Consider the following 23,766-nt stretch of genomic DNA (forward strand, 5'->3'; position numbering starts at 1 on the left):
CAGCTGCTGCCAACCTAGCAGTTCGAAAGCACACCAGTACAAGTAGATAAATAGGTACCACTGCAGTGGGAAGGTAAACAGTGTTTTTGTGTGCTCTGGCACTTGTCACGTCCCTCTGTGCACCAGAAGCGGTTTTATCCTGCTGGCCACATGACCCGGATAGCTGTCTGTGGACAAACGTTGGCTTCCTTGGCCTGAAAGTGAGATGAGCGCTGCACCCCATAGTCACCTTTGACTGGACTTAACTGTCCAGGGGTCCTTTACCTTTACCTTACCTAGACAATCTCCGTATTTTAACATGCTAAATTCAGTTTTTGTCATGCAGGAATTGAAAAGGGGTCCAGGCTTCAGACAAACTCATAACAATATGTTTAAAAAATAAACACACCAGTAGATCTTAAGAGCTAAAATCCTCTTTTTGTCACTGTCACATAGTATGGTAATGGGTGCATACTTTCTATCATTTCACCATGGGTCACAGTGGAAATGAAACAATAGCCAAATGGGCACTTTAGAGGCTAGTAAATGTATTATTCCATAAGCTTTCATGAATTACCAAGAATGATGCACCTGATTAAGTAGACCTTAGCACCCCAAAACTTATGCCATAATAAATTTGTTAGTCTTTAAGGTCCTAGTGCTGGTCTTTTTAATGTTTTGTTTAAACTGCACTGTGGTCTACTGTACTTTGCAGGGTTGTTGAGGATAAAAAGACTTTAAAACAGTTTGGCACATAAAGCCTTCAATAACTTGGGACACTTCACCTGCAAGATTGCCCTACTCCACATGTGCCCACTTGACTGCTTTGATCACCAGAATTGGGACCACTGCACGTGCCACATACCTGTTCCATATTTGTAAGAACTCAGTCATTCAGTGTGGAAGCACCTGGACTTTGGAGCTTCCTGCCTATTGCGATCTCGCAGGCACCTTCGCTTTATTCTTTTTTGGTGCCTGCCAAAAATATTATTGTTTAGACAAGTCCAACTTTTATTTTGTTTTAGTTTTTGTATGTTTTATAATAGGTTTGTGAATTTTTCTAACTTTCCTTGTTCTATCTTTTTGTAAACCACTTTGAGGCTCCCCCCCCCCCCATCAAGTGGTGTATGAAATAAATAAAATGGGTGCATCCAGGGGTGCACAGTAGCGGCCCTGTTTTTTCCTGGAAGAAAGGCCAGAAGCGAGGAAGCTGCGGGAGGGTCAAGAGGCCCGGCAGTTTGCCCCCCCCTCGGGCATCTTCCCAGGAGCCCGCTGCGCACGCCTATCGGGGAGCGACCCCGGGGTCTCGGCAGATCACTCTCAACTCCCCCGCTCTTCCAAGGGGCGGCAGCTCTAAGGAACCAAGCAGTCGGTTTCCAAACATCTCTCTTGCCGTTCCTATCTCTAGTGGCCGGGCGGGGGGGGGGGTTTCCCAGCAGCCCCGCCCCCTGTGCGCTGACTATATTTGACCCTCGCTGTGTCCCGTAGCCGACTGCCACTGAGGAGCGCGCGCGCCAATTTGAGCGTCTGAGGCGGCGGCGGCGGCGGCGGCGGCGGCTTCTGCGGGGAGAGGTGCGCGTGGGGGGGGGGGGAGGCTAAAGTGGGGCTGGAGCCGGGCGGGGAGGCGAGGCTTGGGGCTGCCTTCCAGAGCTGCCAGACGGCTGGGCTTCTCCTGTGGGACTTCTGGCTGCTCGGCTTCTGCGGGGAGAGGTGCGCGTGGGGGGGGGGGGAGGCTAAAGTGGGGCTGGAGCCGGGCGGGGAGGCGAGGCTTGGGGCTGCCTTCCAGAGCTGCCAGGCGGCTGGGCTTCTCCTGTGGGACTTCTGGCTGCTCGGCTTCTGCGGGGAGAGGTGCGCATGGGTGGGTGGCTATCGGAGTCCTTTGGGCTTCTCCTGTGGGACTTCTGGCTGCTCGGGAGCTTTAAGAAGTATAATAATTTTTAAAAGTTAAATTCCCCCCCCCCCCGTTTCTACCAGCTAAATAAATGCATTTCAATTTTTTGCCTGTGGGGACATTGCTTAAAAACACAGCATGGTTATTTTGCCTTAATACAAAGGTTCAAATCCTTACTTTGCTGGTCTATGTTGTTCATTAGTTTCTCTTCTGATTTTCTCCAGGTTATAAAGCCATGTGGGATACTGTCGAGCTGTTGGGTGGTGATGATACAGGGAGTGGTGCCCTGTATCAAAGAAACACCCTTGTTAAAATCACCTCGTCCGAAAAGGTAGAATTTCTTTTTGTGGCATCACTGCAAGAGAAGACTATGTAAAGACCTGTATAATGAATAACTTTAAAACTGAACTAAAAATCATGTTGACAGATGTTTCAAAGGTGCCATTGACTATGATTTGTCCTGTCAGTTGAAATGGGATTATAACTTAGGTTAAACTACTGTGGCATTATGGACTGTAGTATCTGATCAGCATCTAGATCTTCCTGAGGGCCACATTATTATAATAAATAATAAATAGTAATAAATAATAATTTTTATTTATACCCCGGCCAAGACTGGGCTCAGGGCAGCTAGCACCAAATACATAATACTTACATTAAAAACACAAAATCAAACGATTAGTTGAAAATACAATTTGAATCACATTTAAAATCAAAATACAATTAAGTGGGAACCCACAAATCATAACTGTAGGAGTAAGGAATTAAAAGTTCACCAGGCCCAGCCACCCGTTCTGGTTCCATATGGGCCGATAGTAAGAGCCAAGGAGGCCACTTACATACAGGGTCCCATAGAAAGAAGGGGGTCAGACTGAGTCCAAACCAAAGGCCAGGTGGAACAGCTCCGTCTTGCAGACCCTGCGGAAAGTTGTCAAATCCCACAGTGCCCTGGTCTCTTGCGACAGAGCATTCCACTAGATGGGGGCCAGGACTGAAAAGGCTCTGGCCCTGGTCGAGGCCAGTCTAACCTTGAGGCCTGGGACCTCCAAAGTATTATTGTTTGTTGACCACAAGGTCCTCTGCGGGGTGTACCAGGAGACGCAGTCCTGTAGGTACGAGGGTCGTAGGCTTGGGAAGGACATGCTAAATAAAGGTTTTGCCTGGCACCTAATTATATATATTGATTACGTTAGGTAGAATCATAGAGTTGGAAGAGACCACAAGGGCCATCGAGTCCAACCCCCTGCCAAGCAGGAAACAGCATCAGAGCACTCCTGACATATGGTTGTCAAGCCTCTGCTTAAAGACCTCCAAAGAAGGAGACTCCACCACACTCCTTGGCAGCAAATTCCACTGTTGAACAGCTCTTACTGTCAGGAAGTTCTTCCTAATGTTTGGGTGGAATCTTCTTTCTTGTAGGTGAGCCTCCTTGTTCTACAAACAGGGAACCACCACTGAAAATGCCTGTTATTGTGTTGCCACCCTTGGCCTCCCGTGAGGGGGCACACAAAGAAGGGCCTCATGACGATCCCAGGGTCTAGATTGGTTCAAATGGGGAGAGGCATTGAGGTATTGGGGTCCTGAGCCTTATATGTCAAGAGCAACACGTTGAATTGCGCCTGGAAATTATTTGGTAGCCAGTGCAGTTGGGCTATGATTGGTGTTATGTGCTCACAATGTATTGCCTAGGTGAGCAACCTGACTTGCATTCTGTACTAGCTGAAGTTTCCAAACCATTTTCAGAGGCACTGCAGTAATCTAACCTGGGGGTTACCAGAGCATAGACAACAGAAGTTAGGGCGGCTATCCAGATGGGGCGTAGCTGAGCCATGCCATGCCACCAAGGCCACCTGAGCCTCAAGTAACAGTAATGGATCCAGAAGTACGCCCAAACTAGGTACCTACTCTTTCAGAGGGAGAGTAACCCAATCAAGAGCAGGCAACCTCCCATTTATCTTGTCTAGGGAAGCATCCATTAACAGTGCCCCTGTCTTACATGGATTGAGCTTCAATTTCTTGGCCAGGGTGGAAAAAAAATCAATGATTTTTAAAATAAGAATTAAAAAATTGATATTTTAAAATAAAATGCTTTTGGAGGGAAAATCTTTCTACAGATAGTTTTCTATTTAAGCTACATTATACAGTGGTACCTCGGGTTACAGACGCTTCAGGTTACAGACTCCATTAACCCAGAAATAGTACCTCGGGTTAAGAACTTTGCCTCAAGATGAGAACAGAAATCGTGCTCCAGCGGCATGGTGGCAGGAGGAGGCCCCATTAGCTAAAGTGGTACCTCAGGTTAAGAACAGACCTCCAGAATGGTTTAAGTTGTTAACCAGAGATACCACTGTAGTCCAAAGGCTAATCATCAGAAAATAAGGATTTACTTTAATTTTTTGATAAATGAATTCCATTAATCCATTCACAATGTCATGCTCTTCCAGAGGTTTCTGTAAGATTATTTGGGGCAGTTTTTCTAATGAGAAGATATTATCACATATGCTTGTTTTTGCAGTTCTCAAAAGTGTGAATTTGTGTCTGCAGAGATGACATGCCTTTTCTTCACAGGAAAAATGTTATAAAATAAACATACAGAGTTGAGGAAAAAACCTTAATCCCATTGTTCCTTTGCAAATTCATATTCACAGAATCAACCCCTTACCTCTTAAATGCTGAGTTCCAAGAGGTTCAATGAATAGTGGAATAGATATGCACAAGTAGCTAAGTGTGAAGCAGTAAAAATGAAAGTGCAAACCTTGTGAGCAGAATACTCCACAAATCTTGGGATCTTTGTGTAATGATTGTGCAACTCAGACTTGAGGCAAGTGCTGAAGGCTCTTCAGGGCTGGCAACCTCTTCCCAATCCCACTGTGCTCCAACAACTGCACCAACACTTAACTGTACAGAATACACACCTGAATCCAAAGCAAATCCAAAGAGGGGTGGTGGAGGTGGAAATAGTAACTGGGATCTGTAGGTCCTTGGTGAGACTTTGAATTGCTTGCCAGACAACTAATAAGAGCTCGCTGGTTCCAGGTCCTTCTTCCCAGAGCTTGCCTGACATTGTCCAAACAATAAAGTCTACCTGGAACTTCAGTCCTGCAGCAGGAATCCCTGAACTTCTCTGATCCAATCCTTTGGTCCCCTTTTCCAGCTTTCCAGCTGTTCATTCTGCAGGCCTGTTCCAGCCTGGGCCTACCACCTGTATCTCCCGCCTCCCCCCGCACTCTAGAAAAAGAAAGGCCAGCCTCTCCTAAGCCAGAGCTGCTGGGAGATATAGCCCCTTTTAGATTCCATTACATTTGTGTGTAAGGTCTAAGTTTTTTTTAAAAAAAATGTTTAACCACATCAGTTAACAAACATGGATACATATGCTATGTTATCATTTTAGTTAAATAAATTATTTAAATTGTTATTAAGGAAATTGGTTTTTTCCCTCCTTCCAATAAAGTACAGCAGAAAAGTTGTCCAAATATGAAGTTAACTTATTAAACCTCACAATAATGTCATAATTATCGGTCTATGTATTTCTAATAGTATAACCAAATCAGTAATTTTTTATATAACTGTAAAAACCACTATGAACATTTATTATTCCAAAAATGAAACATTAATCTGGTTGTAAATATTAAGATTACACCAGCAAGAATGAGCCTTTCTGTAAAATAGTGATTTAAATCAAGTCTTACTGACTAGTGATTTAAATTGTGATTTAAATAGATTTTATTTAAATCAAATCCACCCTGTTCTTGGCTCTCATCCGGTCCACGACCGAGACAAGACACCGGTCCAGTCAGATGCTAGATTTTGTGCTAGATACACACAGAAAGTTACAACACACAATTTAATCTGGACAGGCTGCTTATCTGTTTGTATTTGTAAATAAGTTCTGTTTACGTTCAGATGCTTTCTTTTATTGGTCAGGTTTTGTCTAACCCAAAGTTATATGGCTGTTCCTTCAGTGATGGATGTGTGTTGGTGGCTGACAGAACAGTGGTGGTGCTTGATAATATTTGCCAGTCTCTTAAGATGTTTCTTCAGTTTGGTGAGCTTACCATTTTGTATCTTAAAGCAGCCATAAATTGAATACTTGGAACTTTCAACGTAGTGTACCTCAGTTTGTTTTCTTAATTAAAATCTGTGCTCTGATCTGGAGTTTTGCATGTTCTGTGATATGGTTTTGAAGTCCTGAACACAGGAACTCTTTCCCCTTTGAAGGAAATAGATCAGCCTGGTGTTGTCATGCCCTTATAAAATCACTTGATCAGGGCAGTGGCTCTCAGTATTAATGTTGGTATATTATAGACACATAGCCCAAATTTTTAAATGTTTATTAAAATACTTTTGCCATCTTTTGACCTTTGAGATGTTAAGACAGTAATAACTATCTAGTATTTCCCACAGCAGAGGAGTGTATGAGGCAAAAATTCACTGCATCTCGTTATGTAATAATACATCATCATTTCTGAATATAGTCACCCATTGTGGTATCTGAATACTTCTTTTTAAAACCTTTTAGAGACTGAGGTGGAAGTTGTTGGATTGTGTCAAGAAGCACAGTTTCTTGTGATTGGGGAGAGAAGTGGAAACCTACATCTGATTCATGTATCAACAAAGCAAACCTTGTTAACTAATGTATGTAGCTTATTTCTTTTTTGCTTCTATATAACTATATGCAGCTGCCTCAGACATTCTTAAATATATGAAGTGTAAGTTGCCTCATACTGGTTGCATTGATATGTGACACTAAACCCTGGGGATAAACCTAGGCGAGCTTTGGCTCACGTATTGCCTCCTTCCGTTTCCTCCTTTTGCTGATTGCAAGGAAGAGATTGGAAGCTTTTGCTTATATTTTCAGCTAACTGTAGTTACTCATTTTGTCCAAGAACTGTGGTTAGGGTTAAATATAGTTTAGGGAAATAAGGTAGGATTGTAAACTATTGTTTGAAGTTGGCTTTCTCTCTAAACCATAGTTAGTACTAACCATAGTTTGTCTGGATTTAAACATAGCAAGTAACCATAGTAGATAAGAGGTGTGGGAGAGTGGGAGCCCTGAGGCTTGGTATGTAATACTAAACCATAGTTCAGTGTTACTTCTGAACCATTCCAGCCCAGTTACATCAACAGTCCAGTGTCATCAAATCAGTTGAATTTCCTGCTTTGCTATCAGAGGTCTATTTCACTAGAGATGCTGATAATTGAACTGTGGGACTTATGGGTGTGAAGCATATATTCAACAATTGAACTTTAGTTTTGGTATCCTGGTGAATTTCTGCTGTTGATGTGCTGACTGATTTTAAACTATAATAGATACTAATGTAATTTACAAAATTCATTATTTGAGTAGGATTAAATTAATATGTGGTGTAAATTACATTGCTTTTTTTGAAACTCATTCTAATTACCTTTTTTTAAATTAAAAATGTGTTTAGATGTTGGTTCAAAGATCTTCAGATGACAGGACTTATCTGAATCTTATTCTAGAAAAAGATAATGGAGATACAGGTACGATATTTTTTCTGAATAAGCTCAGGTTTTTCTCAGGTAAGATCAGGTTGAGTGGGGGAGGGGAGGAAATGTAATGCCATAGAATTCTGCCTGATACAGGATACTTATATGATGCTGATTTGAACTTGATTCTGTGAATTTTAATCAAATTTCAACTTGTGCACCCTTGATTATTTTTATTTACTTTGAATTCAATTACCTTGGTGTAAACCAAGTTTTCTTCCTTTATTTGCTCATGTTTGGAGATGCCACGTGGCAGTTCCTTTACTTGAAGAAGATCACATGGACACAATTTGATAACCCTTGCTGGGAAGACTTCTTGATATTTACCTTGTCTTTGGTTATTTTGATAGGAACCTACCATGCATTTATTCTCACAAACAGTGGCTTCTTCTACATTACGCACCTTCCATTTGCCAAAACTCAGGAAGGTAGGACAATGTTGTTTTAGATCTAAAGCCTAATTGTGCATCATTGCATGTAAACATGTAGTAAGAGATGGAGTTTTTCTTTCTGCTTTCTGTAATGATTAGAATCTCAGGTTTGTAATGTGCTGAGCACCAACATCTTAATACTGCAGGAGCAAGAGATTTTGTTTAAGTGGTAATTAATTATGTGTATTAATTGAATTGCACTGGCTTTGATAATCTTTATTGGTTTGTAGTATTCAATGCAAACCAATTTCAATATGTTTGCTTTAGAGAGCCAACAATAACCACACAACTGCTGCAATTGTAATATTTATAAATGAATGCAGGATACTTTTCACATGATCTTGAGCAGGACTTCAGGAACATTTAGTGTTACTTTCACAGTATCACAGCTTGTTGGGGTGTATTAACCAGAGATTGTAGTTTGCAACTAACTGGTTAGTTTAACAAGTTGTCTTCATAATCCATGGCTTGATGTTGGCTTATTTTGAAACTAACCAGAGTTTGTTGTAAACTGAGATTTTTGGTTTCTTCACAATTATAATCTGGGATTTTGTGAAATTGAAATTAAATGCTACCAAATCCTCACAATCTTTTCAGAGGAGAATTGTGTGTGTGTGTGTGAGAGAGAGAGAGAGAGAGAGGGAGGTGTGTGCAGGTGGGTTGTTCAGTTTTGTTTCAACTCTTGCATGTGGTTTTAAATTGTGGATTAATTTTGCATGTGAATGTGGCCATTGAGTCATCTGGAGCTACCTGCCTTGTAAGCATACTTGTGTCATGCTCTAGTCTGGATTGTATGAACTGATCTGTGATGGTGGTAGTGGTGGATTTTTCCTTTGATCTGTTCTAAATCTAGTATTTATGACAATATTTTTATTACTTTGTTCAACATATATCTATCCAAAGTGTTTTGTTTTATATTCTTGATCATGCAGATTTTCAAAAACTGAATGTTATTGTCTATCTTTATTTTAAATAACAGTATCAATATTTATTGCTTAATTATTAGATAAAATTCAGAGGAGTAGATGAGTTATCCGGCTGCAATCCTAACCTCTTTTCCTGAGAGGAAGCTGCATTGAATTCACTAGGAATTACTTCTGAGTAGACATGGTTAGGGTTGTGCTGCAATAGTATTATAACCAGCAAGGAAAAAGTATACAGTGGTATCTCGTGTTGCGTAGCCTCCAGGTTATGTAATCTTCGGGTTATGGCCCGGAAGTGTATACTTCTGGGTTTCGCCCCAGACGCTGAATTGCTCCATCGCTCTGCTTGCATGCGCAGAAGGGTGCCTCCAGTTATGAAGTTTTTGGGATGCGGCCGGGGCTCCGGAACAGATCCCATTTGTAACTGTAGGTACCGCTGTAATGAGACTTTTTCAAAGACTGATATATCATGGTATTAGATTTCATTGATGCACAGACACTAGTCCATGGAAGCTTAAATTACACTAATCTGTTAGTCTTAAACTGCTTCCAAGACTCTTTCTTTATGTTTGTATACTATAAGTTATTGTAGTAAGCTACTGCAACTGCAAATTTCCTGAAGTATACACTAAAAAAGAGGCCAGGCTAATAAATGTGTGATCAGTAAAAAGTTTACAGAAATCAAATCTGCCTTCTGAATCTGTGACTACAACAGCCCAATAGAAAATACTTTTAAAAAATAGATATGTAATGTTGCTTTTCTCAACACACATTTTATGTTTATGCAGCAATTGACAAGCTGGACTTCAATTCTGCAAAGAAGGCAAGTGGGAGCATTCATATATCTTATATATTGTGTATTGGTTTTTGAAATAGTTTGGTTGTGATTCATAGTACTGGGTGTGTGTACAGATCTACTAGGGATGCAAAATGTTAATTGCCACATTAAAAATGAATTAATATATCACATTGGTAATCCACTGCTCTTCTGTGATGGAGATTAAGCAGAGTAAGTTATTCTTTCCACTTACCTCAGGAACAGGACGATGCAAAGAACTTTGTGCATCACTCTATTGATGGAAGGAGAGACCTTCCCCTGTTCCAGGAAGCTGAAGAGATTTCATAGAGCTTTGCTAACATTCTTATAAGGATAGCTGCCAGATTCAAGGCTGATATCTCTGACCCTGATGAAAAAGTATGCCCCATATGAAAGCAGATGGCAAGCACCAACTTCTCTCATGGGCAGGAGGGAATGCCTCTTCTAAGATGATGCCTGCTGCAACACATCCGTGCATCACCTTATTAATAAATAAATAAAGCAAGCATGCTTATTCCTTTAGAAATGCTATTTTTATCCATATCCAAATATCTGAAATGTAATTGATAAAACTACTTGGCTAAATAACTCATTAGGTTTTTTTAATCAAGTTACTCCTCCAAATTAATTTATCATTTTTCTTGCGATTGTGAGTTATTTCTACCACTTTAACAAACAGTAAAATCTGTGAGTGGCTATTTGTCTACCTTACAGTTACAAGGGCAGGTGGAAACATGTTTTATTTCTACAAAAGACTATCACACCATTGGCTGCCTGACTTCCACAACTAAGCACACAACTAACAAGATCACTTTGATAATAGGGGTAAGTATTATTTGAATACCTTTGTCTGTGAACTTCCTGTGGGTTTATCTGCAGCAATCTGTGCTGACTTCAGGATGTGTGCAAAATATTTGGCTTCTGTAGTCCCTCTTATGTGTTCCCATCTCTCTGTTGAGAGATTTTGTACCCAGGTGTGTTTTGCTCTTTTTGTCTTCATATGTCTAAGGCCACAAAATGTGTCATGTGATGGTTGTTTCCTTTTCCCAGCCACTTCATTGCTAGCTGTTGCAGAGACAGGCAACATCATGGTTGAATATCCCTAGTGTTATAAGAATTTAAGGTCTCAAATATATAAATTAAATGTTCATAAACTTACAAGGCACATAAACACATACATAAGTATATAAACCACATGTCTGGAACAGTGCAGGAAAGCAGTCCTGAAGCCTTTTTGACTTTCCCAATGACCTCAAATATTCCTCTGCAGCAAGGGAGGCAAATGGGGAAAGCCCCATTGTCTCTTTGCTCACAAATCCTGTCTTAAGGGTGTATCTGTGTTTGAAAAGAGTAGCCAGACTGCCCAGGTAATGCAATCAGAGACCATTACTGGTATCCTGGCTTCTGCTGTAGGCTGCCCCTTCTGTGATGTATGTATGATGTATTGGGGGGTGGTCTTAGGCTTGCAGGGTGGCAATTTCAAAAAGTCTATATAAGGGCTTGCACACCATTGTTCTGGGTTCCTCCTCCCTTCTGCTTGTGGTGAGTGAGCACCCTGTTGCAACAGTTTAATAAAGATCAGGCTTACTAGCTGCTTTGCTTCTCAGTATTCTCTGGTTGGCCTTTGTTATTTTCTCCTACCGATAGGGAACCTACATAAGGACTATACAGGCTCTTGGGTACCCCATAAGGGAAAAAGAGCAGTTTTTCTTATAACACTACATAGGTCTGGCGAGCGGGGGCATGGAAGTAATGTCTAGTTCCTGTTCGGATGTATGGGCACTGGAAGTGCTAATTTCAGCTTCCTGGCATTTTTATCCTCGGGGGACGATGACGACAACCCATTAATGTGATGATATATTAATGTGATATGCGCAGTGATCTACATGCAGGTTACAGCTGGGCTCCAAGCACCTTCTCCATAAAGGGGATTTTAATAGTAGTAATAATTTTATTATTTCTATTATTTATACCACCCATCTGGTTGGGTTTCCCCAGCCACTCTGGGCGGCTTCCAACAAAATATTAAAAATACGATAAAATATCAGACATTAAAAACTTCCCTAACAGGGCTGCCTTCAGATGCCTTCTAAAAGACAGATAGTTGTTTATTTCCTTGACAACTGATGGGAGGATTTTCCACATGGCTGGCGCCACTATTGAGAAGGCCCTCTGCCTGGTTCCCTGTAACAGTCTACAAAAGCAAACGCAACACGCTGGCTAATAACTGTTAGTAAATATATAATCGGTATGATGTCATTAAAAATATACAAATAAGCCACTTCAAAACAATATATATATCATACAAAACATCTCACAAAATATACAAGTAACTGCAAGACAGTGCATCCGGAATAGTTCAACTGTTTCGGAATAAAGTCTTCATCAGTGAATAATTATCAATGAAATATACATACTAGTGAAGATCATACTAGTGGATCATGGAGACCTCCATACCTGCCCACCCCGTTCCCCCCAAAACAATACTTCTGTCTTGTCAGGATTCAACCTCAATCAGTTAGCTTCCAGCCACTCACATAGGACCTTTACTGCATTCACTGGTTCTGATTTAAAAGAGATGTAGAGCTGGGTATCATCTGCATAATGGTGAATGCCCAGCCCAATCCCCCGATGATCTTTCTCAGCAGCTTCATATTCATGTTGAAAACATGGGGGAGAGGATTAAGCCCTGAGGCACCCTGCAAGTGAGAGCCCAGGGGTCTGAACACTCATCCCCCAACACCACTTTCTGGATATGGCCCGGGAGGAAGGAGCAGAATCACTGCATAACAGGGCCCCCAGCTCCCAACTCCTCTAGATGGCCCAGAAGGATTTTGTAATGTGTGTAGCAGTTGCAATTCAAAGCAGCACTGGAAAAATCCACCAGCAACTGGTGGCCCAGAGTCTTCCAAAAATGTGATGCTGAGCCCAGAAATTGGGGTGGGAGAGGGTTCCAACTTGCTATTACAATTTTAAAATCTTTGTGCCTATAATGATTTTCATAAGTAAATATCTTGAGAATCACTGATTAGGTCTGTTGTGAAACAGAATGTAGGTTTCTGATACAAATACTTTTCTTAAAAGGGTACAGGTGACTGTGTGATGTCTGTGTGGGAGGTGAATCCTAACAAAAGGCAGATAAGCATTCAAAGTGTTGCTGATTCAAGTTTGATTGAAGGTATGTTTTCCAGGCTTAGGCATCCTAAAGAACTCTTTTTTCCCCAAAGACTTAGTTTCCCACGACCTTTGATATTTATTTAAAAGCCTTTGTTTCCATACTCTTCCAGCTTGTCAATATCCTTTTTAAACTGTGCTGCCCAGAACTGGACACAGCAGTTCAAGCGTGATCTGACCAAGGTGGAATAGAGCAATACTATGATTTCCCTTGATCTAGACACTATACTTCTGTTGATGCAGTCCAGAAGAGCATTAGCCTTTTTTGCTGCTGCATCACACGGTTGACTCATGTTCAGCTTGTGGTCTACTAAGACCTTTAGGTCTTTTTCTAAGTTCTTATGCTGGGGGGGGGGGGGGGGCGGAAAAGCCACTCCTGGAATCTGCAAGTGACTGACACAGACATGAACTTTGGATTTCTGAACTGTACATAGTTGCACTAAATAAAGCCTGGAAAAGACAGGTTGGAGTCCTGGCTGTTTACTTGCAAGCAACCACCTAGAGACCTGATATTTTCACATGTACTATTGACAATCCAGGTGTCCTCCATCTTATATTTGTGCAGCTGACTATGCCTGCCTAAGTGTGTTACCCTACAAAGGGGGTCTGGAAATAGCCAGTCCTTTTTAGCCAAATAAAGGCAAGCAGCATCTTGGAAAGGGTTCAGATTTATTGCAGACTGTTGTAAGAATAAATGATCCAGAGGAATTATGGACTCCGAGCATACATTTCAAAACCTCTTTATAGCTTTTGCTTTACACGATTAATTTGTGATCGATTCTTTTCAGCAATATAATTGGATAACAGAACATGAACAGCTTGATTGGTTTACAAAAATTATGCTCCTATCTACCAGCAATACAGTGGCAGCAGATAGTTCTGGGCAAACTTAATAGATTCACTATTCTTCTGTCTCATACAAATGCTTTCGAAGTTTCTAGTCTGCGAAGGGCAATGAGCTCTTGGTGTGTTTTGCTAAGCTGATGAGAAAACAAGAGGCCCTGCTTGCTAGGAAAAAGACAGAAATATTCTCAGGTGGGGATGCAGGGAGAAAATGCTTAAACTTCCAACTCTATGATTCTATTACTCTACAGTGTAAATCCTTCATTTACTCAATTGACAGATTATCGGATTGATACTGGACATGTCTGGCTTTGGGATTTAATGAGCATTACATGTGTGGAAAGAGAGAGATGCCTATCTCTCCAGTACATTTCCAATAGAAGACAATGGCACAGATACATTGTAGTTGTGACTGTGAGAATGTGCTTATACAGACTTAGCATTTAGCAAGCTTAGTGAGGTCAGTTGTGTTTGAGAAACATGTACTGCGATAGAGAATGTGAGCATAGGTGCATGCTGTGCTGTGTTGAGCTGAGGGTCTTGACATCTGTCCCAAGTTATGGGTCCCAGGTTACGACAGCTAGGTACATTTGTCTCTTGAAATCTTTATTAGCTTTGACCCTGTTTCCTAAATGGTCATCTTAAATCCCCAGGGTAAATCCCCAGGGCAACGCTCAGGGCCTCAGGACCCTAGAGTTTCTGTTCAGAGACCCCAGGTGTATTACTGTAGGGACGGGGAACCCTGTGACTCTCCAGATGCTGCTGGACTGCAGCTACTATCCTCATCATTGCCAATGCCATCATCGTTTTATTATTTGTACCTCTCACATCTGACTGGGTTGCCCCAGCCACTCTGGGCGGCTTTGAACATATATAAAACATAATAAAATATTAAACATTAAAAAAACTTCCCTGACTGCTGGCCCTACTGGCTAGGGCTGTATTGGAGTCCTGTAATATCTGGAGGGCCACAGGTTCCACACCCCTATTTTACAGTTTCTATTTCAATGCAACTTTTTAAAGCAAGAAATTGACAGACTTACATCCTTTTTTCCTTTTTACATTTTTTACAGCTGCAAAAATGCTTCAGGTTGTAGATGAATTATTGTTTGTCTTGGATAATGAGGCAAGTACTATTTTGATTTATTTGTTGCCCAGTTTTACAGATTGCTCCTGGATAAGGTTATGTTCCATAGTTTCAGTATTTGGCAAATGGACAATTGGTAAGAAAACATTTGTTTCCACTAGTGGAATTCAGGGCATTCATAACCATGATGAGCTCTTATTTAAATGGTTAATTAATATATTAAACTTTGGTTATGTTTTAAGAATGTTTAAGATAAAGTCTACTTATATTTTTAATTGATTTTTAATTTCAAGTAACAAAGCATACCCATACAAGGAATATAGAGTTTAGTAGAAAAGAAGGAAAAATAGCAGCTGATGGTTTTAGTTTTAGATGTTTCAAGAAAGCCAGTCAAATGAAAGTTTTTCTCAATAAGGTTCCATGACTTGATGGAGGGTGAAAACCTTGTTCGATTGTCTTAACAAAGTCAGTAAAAGAATACCTACCATGTTGAGGTGTGAGCCTCCTCCCCCCACCCTGATTGATACTCCTTTTGTGAAATGGTTAATTTGTCCACAAGTAGGATTTCCAGTGTTCAAAATTTGCCATGCACATTTTGCACCTGGCTATCAGTGCCTGAAGTCTCCGCCATTTGGTGGTGCATACCTAGGGATTCTTGGAACTTGACTGATGTGTTGACTAGCAACACATCCTGTCATGTGGGACCAATGTGAGAGAAGATGTGCACTGTGGAGAAAAAATGGAAACGATGAAGGGACAGAAGCCATTGACAGCCCTGATTAATGAACATGACAAATTATCCACCAAAATAGAAATGTTTGTTTCATAGTATGAAATATCTAAGTATTACAAATGTATACTTTCATGGTAATAGGTCTTAATTAGTTACATCATAATGACACTTTTGTTTTCTTTTTCTTGTAGAATGGTTTGTCTTTGTGGAATATTTGCACTCTTACCATGATTTGGAGCTGTTGTTCTGTTTACATTGAAGAATTTCTTCTGATTTCAGAATCGGATTTTTCAGCAGCTGCAGGGTAAATTCAGGATTATAGCATACTTGCTGAGAAGTATGAAAGGGTGTGCCACAGCAGAAGAATGGCTCCTCCCCATGCCTCTTAACCAGAGCTGATGCCCACACTTTCTTGAAGTTTTGTATTCACTGACTTCAGAATCAGCCCCTGGGATCAAAGAAGGACCTAATTTCTGAGCAGACATCCACGGGAATGGGCTGTGTGTATGTGTTGTGTGACTAATCAGCTGTTATTGAACTACAACTCTGGCCAGTAGCCATGTTCCATGCTGAAAAACAGGGGTGTTGGGAATCCATAATCATTGCAGGGCCACAGGTTTCTTGTCCCCATATGGCAAGGATAGGCAACTTGGTGCCCCCTACTGATGGAGCCAGCATGGTGCAGTGGTTAGAGTATCCAACTGGGTTAAAATTCTCACTCAGCCGTGAAGCTCACTGGGTGACCTTGGACCAGTCACTGTCCCTCAGACTAACCTACATCACAGAATACAATGGGGAGAGTGAGAATCATTTATGCCACTTTGAGCTCCTTGGAGGAAAGGTGAGATACCAATGTAATAAATAACTAAAGTACTGAAATAAAATGTAAATGGTGATGGCTCATAACTTTTGTCATTAGTTGATGCATTTCCCTTCTTTTGTTAAGACAGGGGATTGCCAGTCTTAAGCTAGTTGCTTTGACAAACCCTGATGATGGCAAACAGGTAATTGTCTTCTATCAAAGAAAAGCTTCAAAACATTCTGCCTGTATTTTGGCAGCATCCTTTAGGATTATCCTAATTGCACTATTTCTCTGTAGATGAGGAACATCGTGGTGTTTTCACTGCCTGCTATGCACCAGCTCTATTCTTTGGAAACTACTAATGTTTCTTCATTGATTCAGAGCGGAATAAATACGGTATGTTTTTCTCTTTTCTTCAATCCTAAGTAAGGCTGACGAGGGGGAATGTAAAAAGAAATCCAAGTCAGAGTTTAAGTATTGTAGGATTTGGTACAGTGATTCATCAGATATTAAAAGCTTCCCTAAACAGGTCTGCCTTCAGATGTCTTCTAAAAGTCCAATAGTAGTTTATTTCTTTGACATCTTGTACAGTTATGGCACATGCTACATATTGTTTCCCATGCAGGATACAATTTACTTTTTGGAAGGAATGTATGAAAATAACCAAAGGTAAGTTGGCACTTTAATAAAATACAATAAAAAGCTGCTGCTTTATTTTTGATGGTTATCAAAGCTCTTTTTTAAACCACACACTCATTTCTAGGGCATCAGACCATCCAGTCTCACTTCTGGTATTGAGATGCTTAACTGAAGCCTTGCCTGAGAACAGGTATACATATATTTTGACTTCTACTACTGCTTATGTAGAAAATTTGGTACTTGTGATATGGCTGAGCCAAAGTTAAGTGTGTCGTAAGCCTCATTAACTTCAAAGTGAAAGAGTTAAACATATGCTTAACATTACAATCCTATAAGTGTCCACTCAGATTTAAGTCCTATTGAGTTAATTGCAGACTCATTCTCCCAGTAAGAACATAGGAAGAGAAACTTGTCTCCAGATGGAAATCCCTAAAGGTAAATGAAATGGGCTTTGGACCAAGAAACCTCTGAAATCAGTTTCTTTACATCTAAGAGAATAATCACTAAAATGATTGCATAGATAGCACCTCTTTCTTGTCTTAATGTCAGATAATTTCAGCTACCACAGCTGCTTGCTGGAGAGAGTGTGAGGAGGTTTGGTCATATTTCCTTAGGTGGTGGTTCTGTAAGGCAGTCCTCAGTTACTTAATTGTGGAATTGTAGAGCTGAAAGGAACCCCTAGGATCATCTAGTCCAGCTCCCTGCAATGGAGCAATCACAACTAAAGCATCTGTCACAGATGGTGATCCAACCTCTGCTTAAGGAAAGAGAGTCCACCATCCTTCAAGGGAGTCTGTTCCACTGTCAGAAAGTTCTTCCTGATGTTAAGTCAGAATCTTTTTTCTTATAACTTAAAACCATTCATTTGTGTCCTATCCTCCAGAGCAGGAGAAAACTAGCTTGCTGCATCTTCCTTGTGGCAGCCCTTTACATATTTGATGATTGCTGACGTATCTCCTCTTTTCCTGTCTTGACAATCCCTGCTCCCTGAACCGTTCCTTATAAGGCTTTTTCTGTGGTGGAGAAGCCTTGCTGAGTGCATTGGTGGTGGGAAAATTGTTTAGTTAGCATACCAGCCTGTACCTGTAGATCTCAGGGTGGTTCACAACATAAAATTACAATATAAGCCCCCCCCCAATACATAATAAAAATAAGAACAAAAACAAGTCAATAATCCCCCTCCCGCAACACATTTAAAAAGGGATTGGATGTCAATCAGCCAAAGGCCTCGGAGAAGAGGAACATTTTCTCCTCATGCCTAAAGGTGTATAATGAAGAGTGGGTTTCTCCCACTCTATTTATTTATCCCCCTCCCACTGGCCCAAGGTTGTGATCATGTAACTAAAGTGAGTGTAAGTAATTAGATGAATAGATTTAACTGGCCGTGACCATTTTTAAGTGGGAGGCAACAGCACTTCGTTTTCTCCCCCTTTTTAGACTGAGCCGTTTACTTCACAAGCACAAATTTACTGAAGCTGAGAATTTTGCTGTTCAGTTTGGACTGGATGTTGAGGTAAAGGACTTTGTCTGCAAATCGTACCTCATCACTTACTGCCAACTGCAAAACCACAATGAAATAAGTAGACAATGAAGCTCTCTCTGGTAGCTTCCATGCCTACTCATTCCAGTTACCCACTACAGCAGGAGTTTTAAATGTAAATTTCAAAATTGTTAATGGAGGCAAGGGACTGGTAAAGAATAAACAAATGTTCTGCAAATTTTTCTCTGACAATACTAGACAAGCCTCCTACTCTGAAAATAAGGAAGATTTTTTTTTCCCAAAGGGGAAATAATGTGTTATGTGTGTGTTTAAAAAACAACAGAACGTTTACAAAGTGAAAATGAGCTCTATTTTGGAGAGATTGGCTTCAGAGTCTGTTGCTGGAGATTGCCAGTCAGCCTGGCTAGAACTTGTGGCTCAAGCTAAAGAAACGCTGGATAAAATAAAGGTATGGATTTATCCTACTATATTTAAAAGCATTTTTATACCACTTTATATACAAAATATCTAAGCGACCTACTACATAGAGTGCACTGCAGCAATCCAGTCTCAAGGCTGCTGATAGCCAGGATATCCCTTTCAATGAGCTGTTGTAGGCATTTCAGCCAAAGCTGGTAAAAGGTACTCATAGTCACAGAGACAACTAGAACCTCCAATGATCAATGATGGATCCATGAGTACTCCCACACTATGCTCCAGTTCCTTCAGAGGGTGTGCAATTCTGTCTATAAAGGCAGTTCACCTGTTCTCTGGATCCAAGTACCTCTCACCCACAGGATCTCCATCTGACCAGGATTCAGCTGCAGTTTATTAGCCCTTACCAGGTTCAGAGCCTATACCGCTACACCTTCTATGGAGAAGCCAAACTCTATGCGTGTCTTGTGCATGTGTATCTGTAGCTCTCTTGCAGTAGATAATTTGCACATGGGAGTATGTGATAAGTTTTTCTTTTAAGCTGTTTAGAAGATAAGTTTATTCTGTGTTTTTAATTGTTTCTCCTTCTAAATAGGATAACCAGTTTGTGACTGAGTACTGCATAAATACACCATGGCCAATATATGAAAGTGCTCGGGAAATGCTGAACTATGCTAGAAGCAGGGTAGGTTTTGATAGGTGCTTTCACACATCCTACTCGACCAGGGCCTTGGGAGACCCATCTTGGAGGCAGAGGTGTGGGACCCCATAGAGAATCGAAGCTTAGCTGAGGGCCTGGAAGAACCTGCTACAGTTCTAAAGCAGTGTAAAGTACCTAGTGTCACCTGGGTTGCTGACAACCTCTCCAGCCACATTACTGGCTTTGCCTCAAACCCTGATTCTTTTCGCTCACCCAGACCTTAAGAGTGAAGATGGCAGAGCATCTGGTGGGAAGCCCCAGAGTCAGCCTCTGGGAAGTTATCAGCAGACGTCTCTGTAGGATGAAGTCTCTTTGGACGAAAGAGTCAAAAATGGCAGCTGAGAACAATGGCCCAGGAGATGACCAAGAAGGGCAGGGGCTGGCAGGGAGATTCTAAGCTGGGTTAACAGTTGTTTACTGAGTTCCCTCTAGAGCTCTCTTGCGCAGGCCCTGCTCCAGCACTAGATATTGGTCACCGACATCCAGAACCAAACCTAGTTTACAGCTACCCGTGGAGATTTTTTTTGTTATAATGATTGCATTGGACTGCAAGTTAATTTAGCACTTATCATTTCAGATCCTGAAGAGAGGTGACAAAACTGTTGCTCCTTTCTTGACTGGGGACCCAGCATCTCTTACAGAGGTAATGAAAATCAAACAATCCTGGACCTTTAAATTATTACTGGGATGTGGGTGAAATGAGGAACTGGAAAGAGAACCTTGGCCTCTACACTCTGGCAAGTGTATAGAGGCTGTGAGGCGGAGCACTGATATGTCTTCTTGTCAAGGGCACAAGGGAGTGAAACATTTAAATTTATTTTAATACATTTCTGCTCTACTTTTTAGGGCAGACCTTCACAAGGTAGTTTATAATGAGAATAGTAATGAAACAATTAATGAATAACATAGTAAAGAATAGCAACATATAAAAGCTATTTTCCAACTGAATGAAAAGGCTTAGGTGTTCATTTTGTATTGTTTTTCAAGTTTTTCCAGTCATTTTTGTGCTATTCAAAATATTTTAGCTGTTTTTTGTGACGTGCTATTCAAAATATTTTAGCTGTTTTTGTGACTTGAGAGATATATGTAAAAGGTGATTAATAATTTTAAAAATGCCTCCCCAATAAAAATTTTTTTGGCAGAATTAAAGCAAAAGCCCCTCTAGGATCTGCTTAGAATGCCACAAGATGTGAGCAAGTGGCATTTTCAGAGGAGGTTCCAGAAAAGGCTAAAAAGGCTCAGCCCATCCCTGATACCCTCTAATCTAATTGTGCACAGTGGAATACTGAGTTGGCAGTTCTGAAGAATCTGTCAGTCTATTGGCAGATCTCTTGTTAAATGTGCATCCAAGTATTTTTCTTGTCAAAAATCAGTGGGTTTTTCCCCTCCAGGTGATGAAGGCACAAGCAAAGCTAACTACATTTTGTGGAGCATTTGGATCAGAGATGTTCAGGTCTATCTTGTTTTTTTCTTGTGTTGATTTTGGGTTTGTGCATGTGTAAATTATAACATTTTCTAGAATGATGTATATTAACTGTAGTAGATTTTTTTTCTATTTTGCAAGACTACAGAAGACAAAAATAATGGGGATTTGAATTTTTAAAAATCCTATTAAGATTTATATACCACTTAATCTTAAGATCTTGGGGCAGTTAAAATACAGGATAAAAACAAGTAAATAAGTAGATCAAAACAGCAAAACAATACCCCGCCTTCCCACAGACACATTTAAAAGGCTATAGAATATTAATCAGCCAAAGGCCAGGTTGAAGGGGAAGGTTTTCACCTGGCTTCTGAAAATATATAATGCAGGCGTCAGGTGAACCTCCCTATGTAGTTCTGTGTGAAATCAGTTTTTTCTTCTTTCTTTTCTTTCTCTTCCTGTTGTAATCCAACATTCTCTTTGGCGACCCTTCACTTTCGTTTTCTGCACACACAGACAATTCTCAGTGCGTCACAGCCAAGACAAAGGGAGACTGGCCTTCCGCCATTAGAGCCAGGCATATATCCAAACTTCCCTTCTTTGGTCTCATTCCAGCTGCTAACGAGCTACTGCTTCAACAAGAACACCATTACTCCCATCCTAAATTCTTTTATCATTCCATTAAGATTCTTTGCCAAAACCTTAGTCAAATTTTCACAGTCAATTTTGTAGTTAAACCATAACGATAGCAAGATACTCTTTCAATTCCACTTGCATTTTCAAACAATCAGGCAGTCAGTCTTTCAAGGGGAATTTGCCAAATAAAACAGCAGATGCAAAATATATCAAAAAGAATAATGGAGGCTCATCCCTCCTCTGTTCCGACATACCAGTCCAATTGCGACGATAATCCTTCTCCAGGTCAAATCCTTGGTACACAGTGGCTGAATCAGTTAGAGTACTTTGTCTCCCCTAGTTCAGAGCATGCCTGTTAATTAAGTCCAAATTTCATCTTAAAAAATCAGGTGTCCTCTGCTCATGGCGATAGCTTTGGAGAGTTGCCGAAAAGTGTTACGATATGAGAGCAACGCAGCTGCAAACTTGCAGCTTGGTGAAAACATCGCATGATGTGACTAGCTGTGGGAAAGAATCTTCCCGGAAGTTCACAGGCTTCAAAAGTCTTGCTGTGTGTGTAATATGAGACCTTCCTGTTGCGTATGTAAAGGAAGTCTTTGCCACTTGCTTGCTGAAGACTGAGCTGTTCGGTCATGTTTTCTGTAGTGCTGCAAAGTCAGAAATAAAGAGATGTAAATAGACTTTCTGACTATCTCCTTTCCCTGCTAGGGAAGCAAGGAGGGAGGGGGTGTGCATTTTCCACGCTGGGAAATGTCGCCTATCAAGATCTTCCTTGACTGCGGGGATGCCAGCCAGGGCAGATCACCGGTAAACAAGCTCTGGGAACCGACGAGAGGGGCCAGCCTCTCCCGAGGGGGCTTGTTTTCCTCTGCTCATGGCGACAGCTTTGGAGAGTTGCCGAAAACGTGGTGCATTGCACCCAGCGCCCCCTGCCCCCTCTTCCTTCTGGGTGGGCAGCAGGTATTGGATGAACTGTGGTTGGAGCTGCCCCCCCAGCCTTTTTGTGTGTGTGTGTTATCTAATCCAAAACCTAAGGTTGGTTACAAAGTTCAAAGCTGAACACATTTTTGGAGGAAGAATCTTCTGTATCTTAATTGCACCTGTTTTCGTATTTGTAATTTATGTTTTGTTGGGCTATGGTTCAATGTTCAATTTTTGTGGTTCTAGTGGAACTGCTTGGTTTGAATTTCTGAACAGTGAGGACCTCTTCAGGGACATCCTTTTACAGATAAAAGGAGGAAATCTCATGTCTGCCCAGTACCTCTGGCTAAGGCATCAGGTAAACGGTTTTGGATATTTCCAGTGGTCAGCACCATTCTCTGTCCTTGCCTCACTGCTGTTTTGTGTTCCTGAAGTATCTATGAGATACCTTGCTACATGCGTTGCCTGATCTTGGCTGCAGCTCCTCAAGAGCTCTTACGACTCCACTGCACGTCCATTAGATTGGCTTGTATCCCCTTTGTATGATACAAAGGTAGCAGGACTGGCAAAACCCTCTGATGCCTCAGAGAGCTGCTGTCAGAGTTGACCATACTGAGCCACATGGACCTGATAGTCTTTGATTTAAGAAAGCAGCTGCATATAATCACAAGCCATACACTAACTACCACAATTATTGGTCTTATGGTTGTGAAAATCTCTTTCCTTTTCTCCAGGAAGACTTCGAAGGTGACTTTAATGTGAAAATGCTGGACAAGTTGCTTAATACAATCCCTACAACAGTTTCCCTCAAAGAACTATGCCTGTGGTTTAAGGATGTTATCATTCCTTTTGTAAGGCGTGTTGTACCCAAAGGACAGGTAGGGTCTAATGGGAGACAAGGGGGATCCTTATAAAATATGGGTGAAGAACCCACATCTCAGGAGCCACATGTTGTCCTTGGTCTAATTTAATGTGCTCTGGGTCTGCCTGACACTGGCATGCAGTCCCTATGGGGGGTGGGGAGATTTCTCATCCTCTGTCTTTTTAAGATCTCAGTTAGTGAAGATTGGTGAATAGGCAGATGCACTGATTTATTTATTTTTAAGCCCTGGTAATTTTAAGCTCTGGTAAAGGTGGAGATTGCACAACAGATTGCACAACAGTTGTGACAGAAAACAGCTGCAATAAATTTGTCCAAATACTTCTTAATATTTAAAGGACATTGAAGTAAAGTTAATACCTGTTGGGTTTTTAAAGTACTAAATTTAGCTTATAAAATTATGGAAAAGAATGTGAATTGAAAGCGAATTACCGTATTTTCCGCTCCATAAGATGCACCAG

The 23,766-nt window shown here is 41.0% G+C and overlaps 1 protein-coding gene across 3 annotated transcripts in view; it reads left to right on the top strand.

Moving 5' to 3' along the window:
* Positions 1 to 1,463: 1,463 nt before the first annotated feature.
* KNTC1 (kinetochore associated 1) overlaps positions 1,464 to 23,766 on the top strand; it is a 95,768-nt gene continuing 73,465 nt past the window's right edge. The window contains exons 1-22 of one of the 3 annotated variants that reach the window (XM_083717845.1): positions 1,464 to 1,551; positions 2,095 to 2,201; positions 5,795 to 5,915; positions 6,390 to 6,505; positions 7,303 to 7,375; positions 7,732 to 7,809; positions 9,524 to 9,558; positions 10,267 to 10,377; positions 12,637 to 12,730; positions 14,643 to 14,695; positions 15,581 to 15,693; positions 16,336 to 16,393; positions 16,489 to 16,587; positions 16,817 to 16,860; positions 16,955 to 17,020; positions 18,268 to 18,343; positions 18,654 to 18,779; positions 19,341 to 19,430; positions 20,023 to 20,088; positions 20,837 to 20,898; positions 22,672 to 22,783; positions 23,160 to 23,303. In XM_083717845.1, the coding sequence (XP_083573971.1) occupies positions 2,106 to 2,201; positions 5,795 to 5,915; positions 6,390 to 6,505; positions 7,303 to 7,375; positions 7,732 to 7,809; positions 9,524 to 9,558; positions 10,267 to 10,377; positions 12,637 to 12,730; positions 14,643 to 14,695; positions 15,581 to 15,693; positions 16,336 to 16,393; positions 16,489 to 16,587; positions 16,817 to 16,860; positions 16,955 to 17,020; positions 18,268 to 18,343; positions 18,654 to 18,779; positions 19,341 to 19,430; positions 20,023 to 20,088; positions 20,837 to 20,898; positions 22,672 to 22,783; positions 23,160 to 23,303 (1,833 nt within the window). In that variant the 5' untranslated portion in view covers positions 1,464 to 1,551; positions 2,095 to 2,105. Of the gene's footprint in view, positions 1,552 to 2,073; positions 2,202 to 5,794; positions 5,916 to 6,389; positions 6,506 to 7,302; positions 7,376 to 7,731; positions 7,810 to 9,523; positions 9,559 to 10,266; positions 10,378 to 12,636; positions 12,731 to 14,642; positions 14,696 to 15,580; positions 15,694 to 16,335; positions 16,394 to 16,488; positions 16,588 to 16,816; positions 16,861 to 16,954; positions 17,021 to 18,267; positions 18,344 to 18,653; positions 18,780 to 19,340; positions 19,431 to 20,022; positions 20,089 to 20,836; positions 20,899 to 22,671; positions 22,784 to 23,159; positions 23,304 to 23,766 lie in introns of those variants that run through there. The other 2 variants (XM_083717844.1, XM_083717846.1) reach the window with 2 other exon arrangements.

The sequence above is a fragment of the Podarcis gaigeae genome, assembly GCF_964106915.1.
Source record: "Podarcis gaigeae genome assembly, chromosome: 16".
NCBI classification, from domain to species: Eukaryota; Metazoa; Chordata; class Lepidosauria; order Squamata; family Lacertidae; genus Podarcis; species Podarcis gaigeae.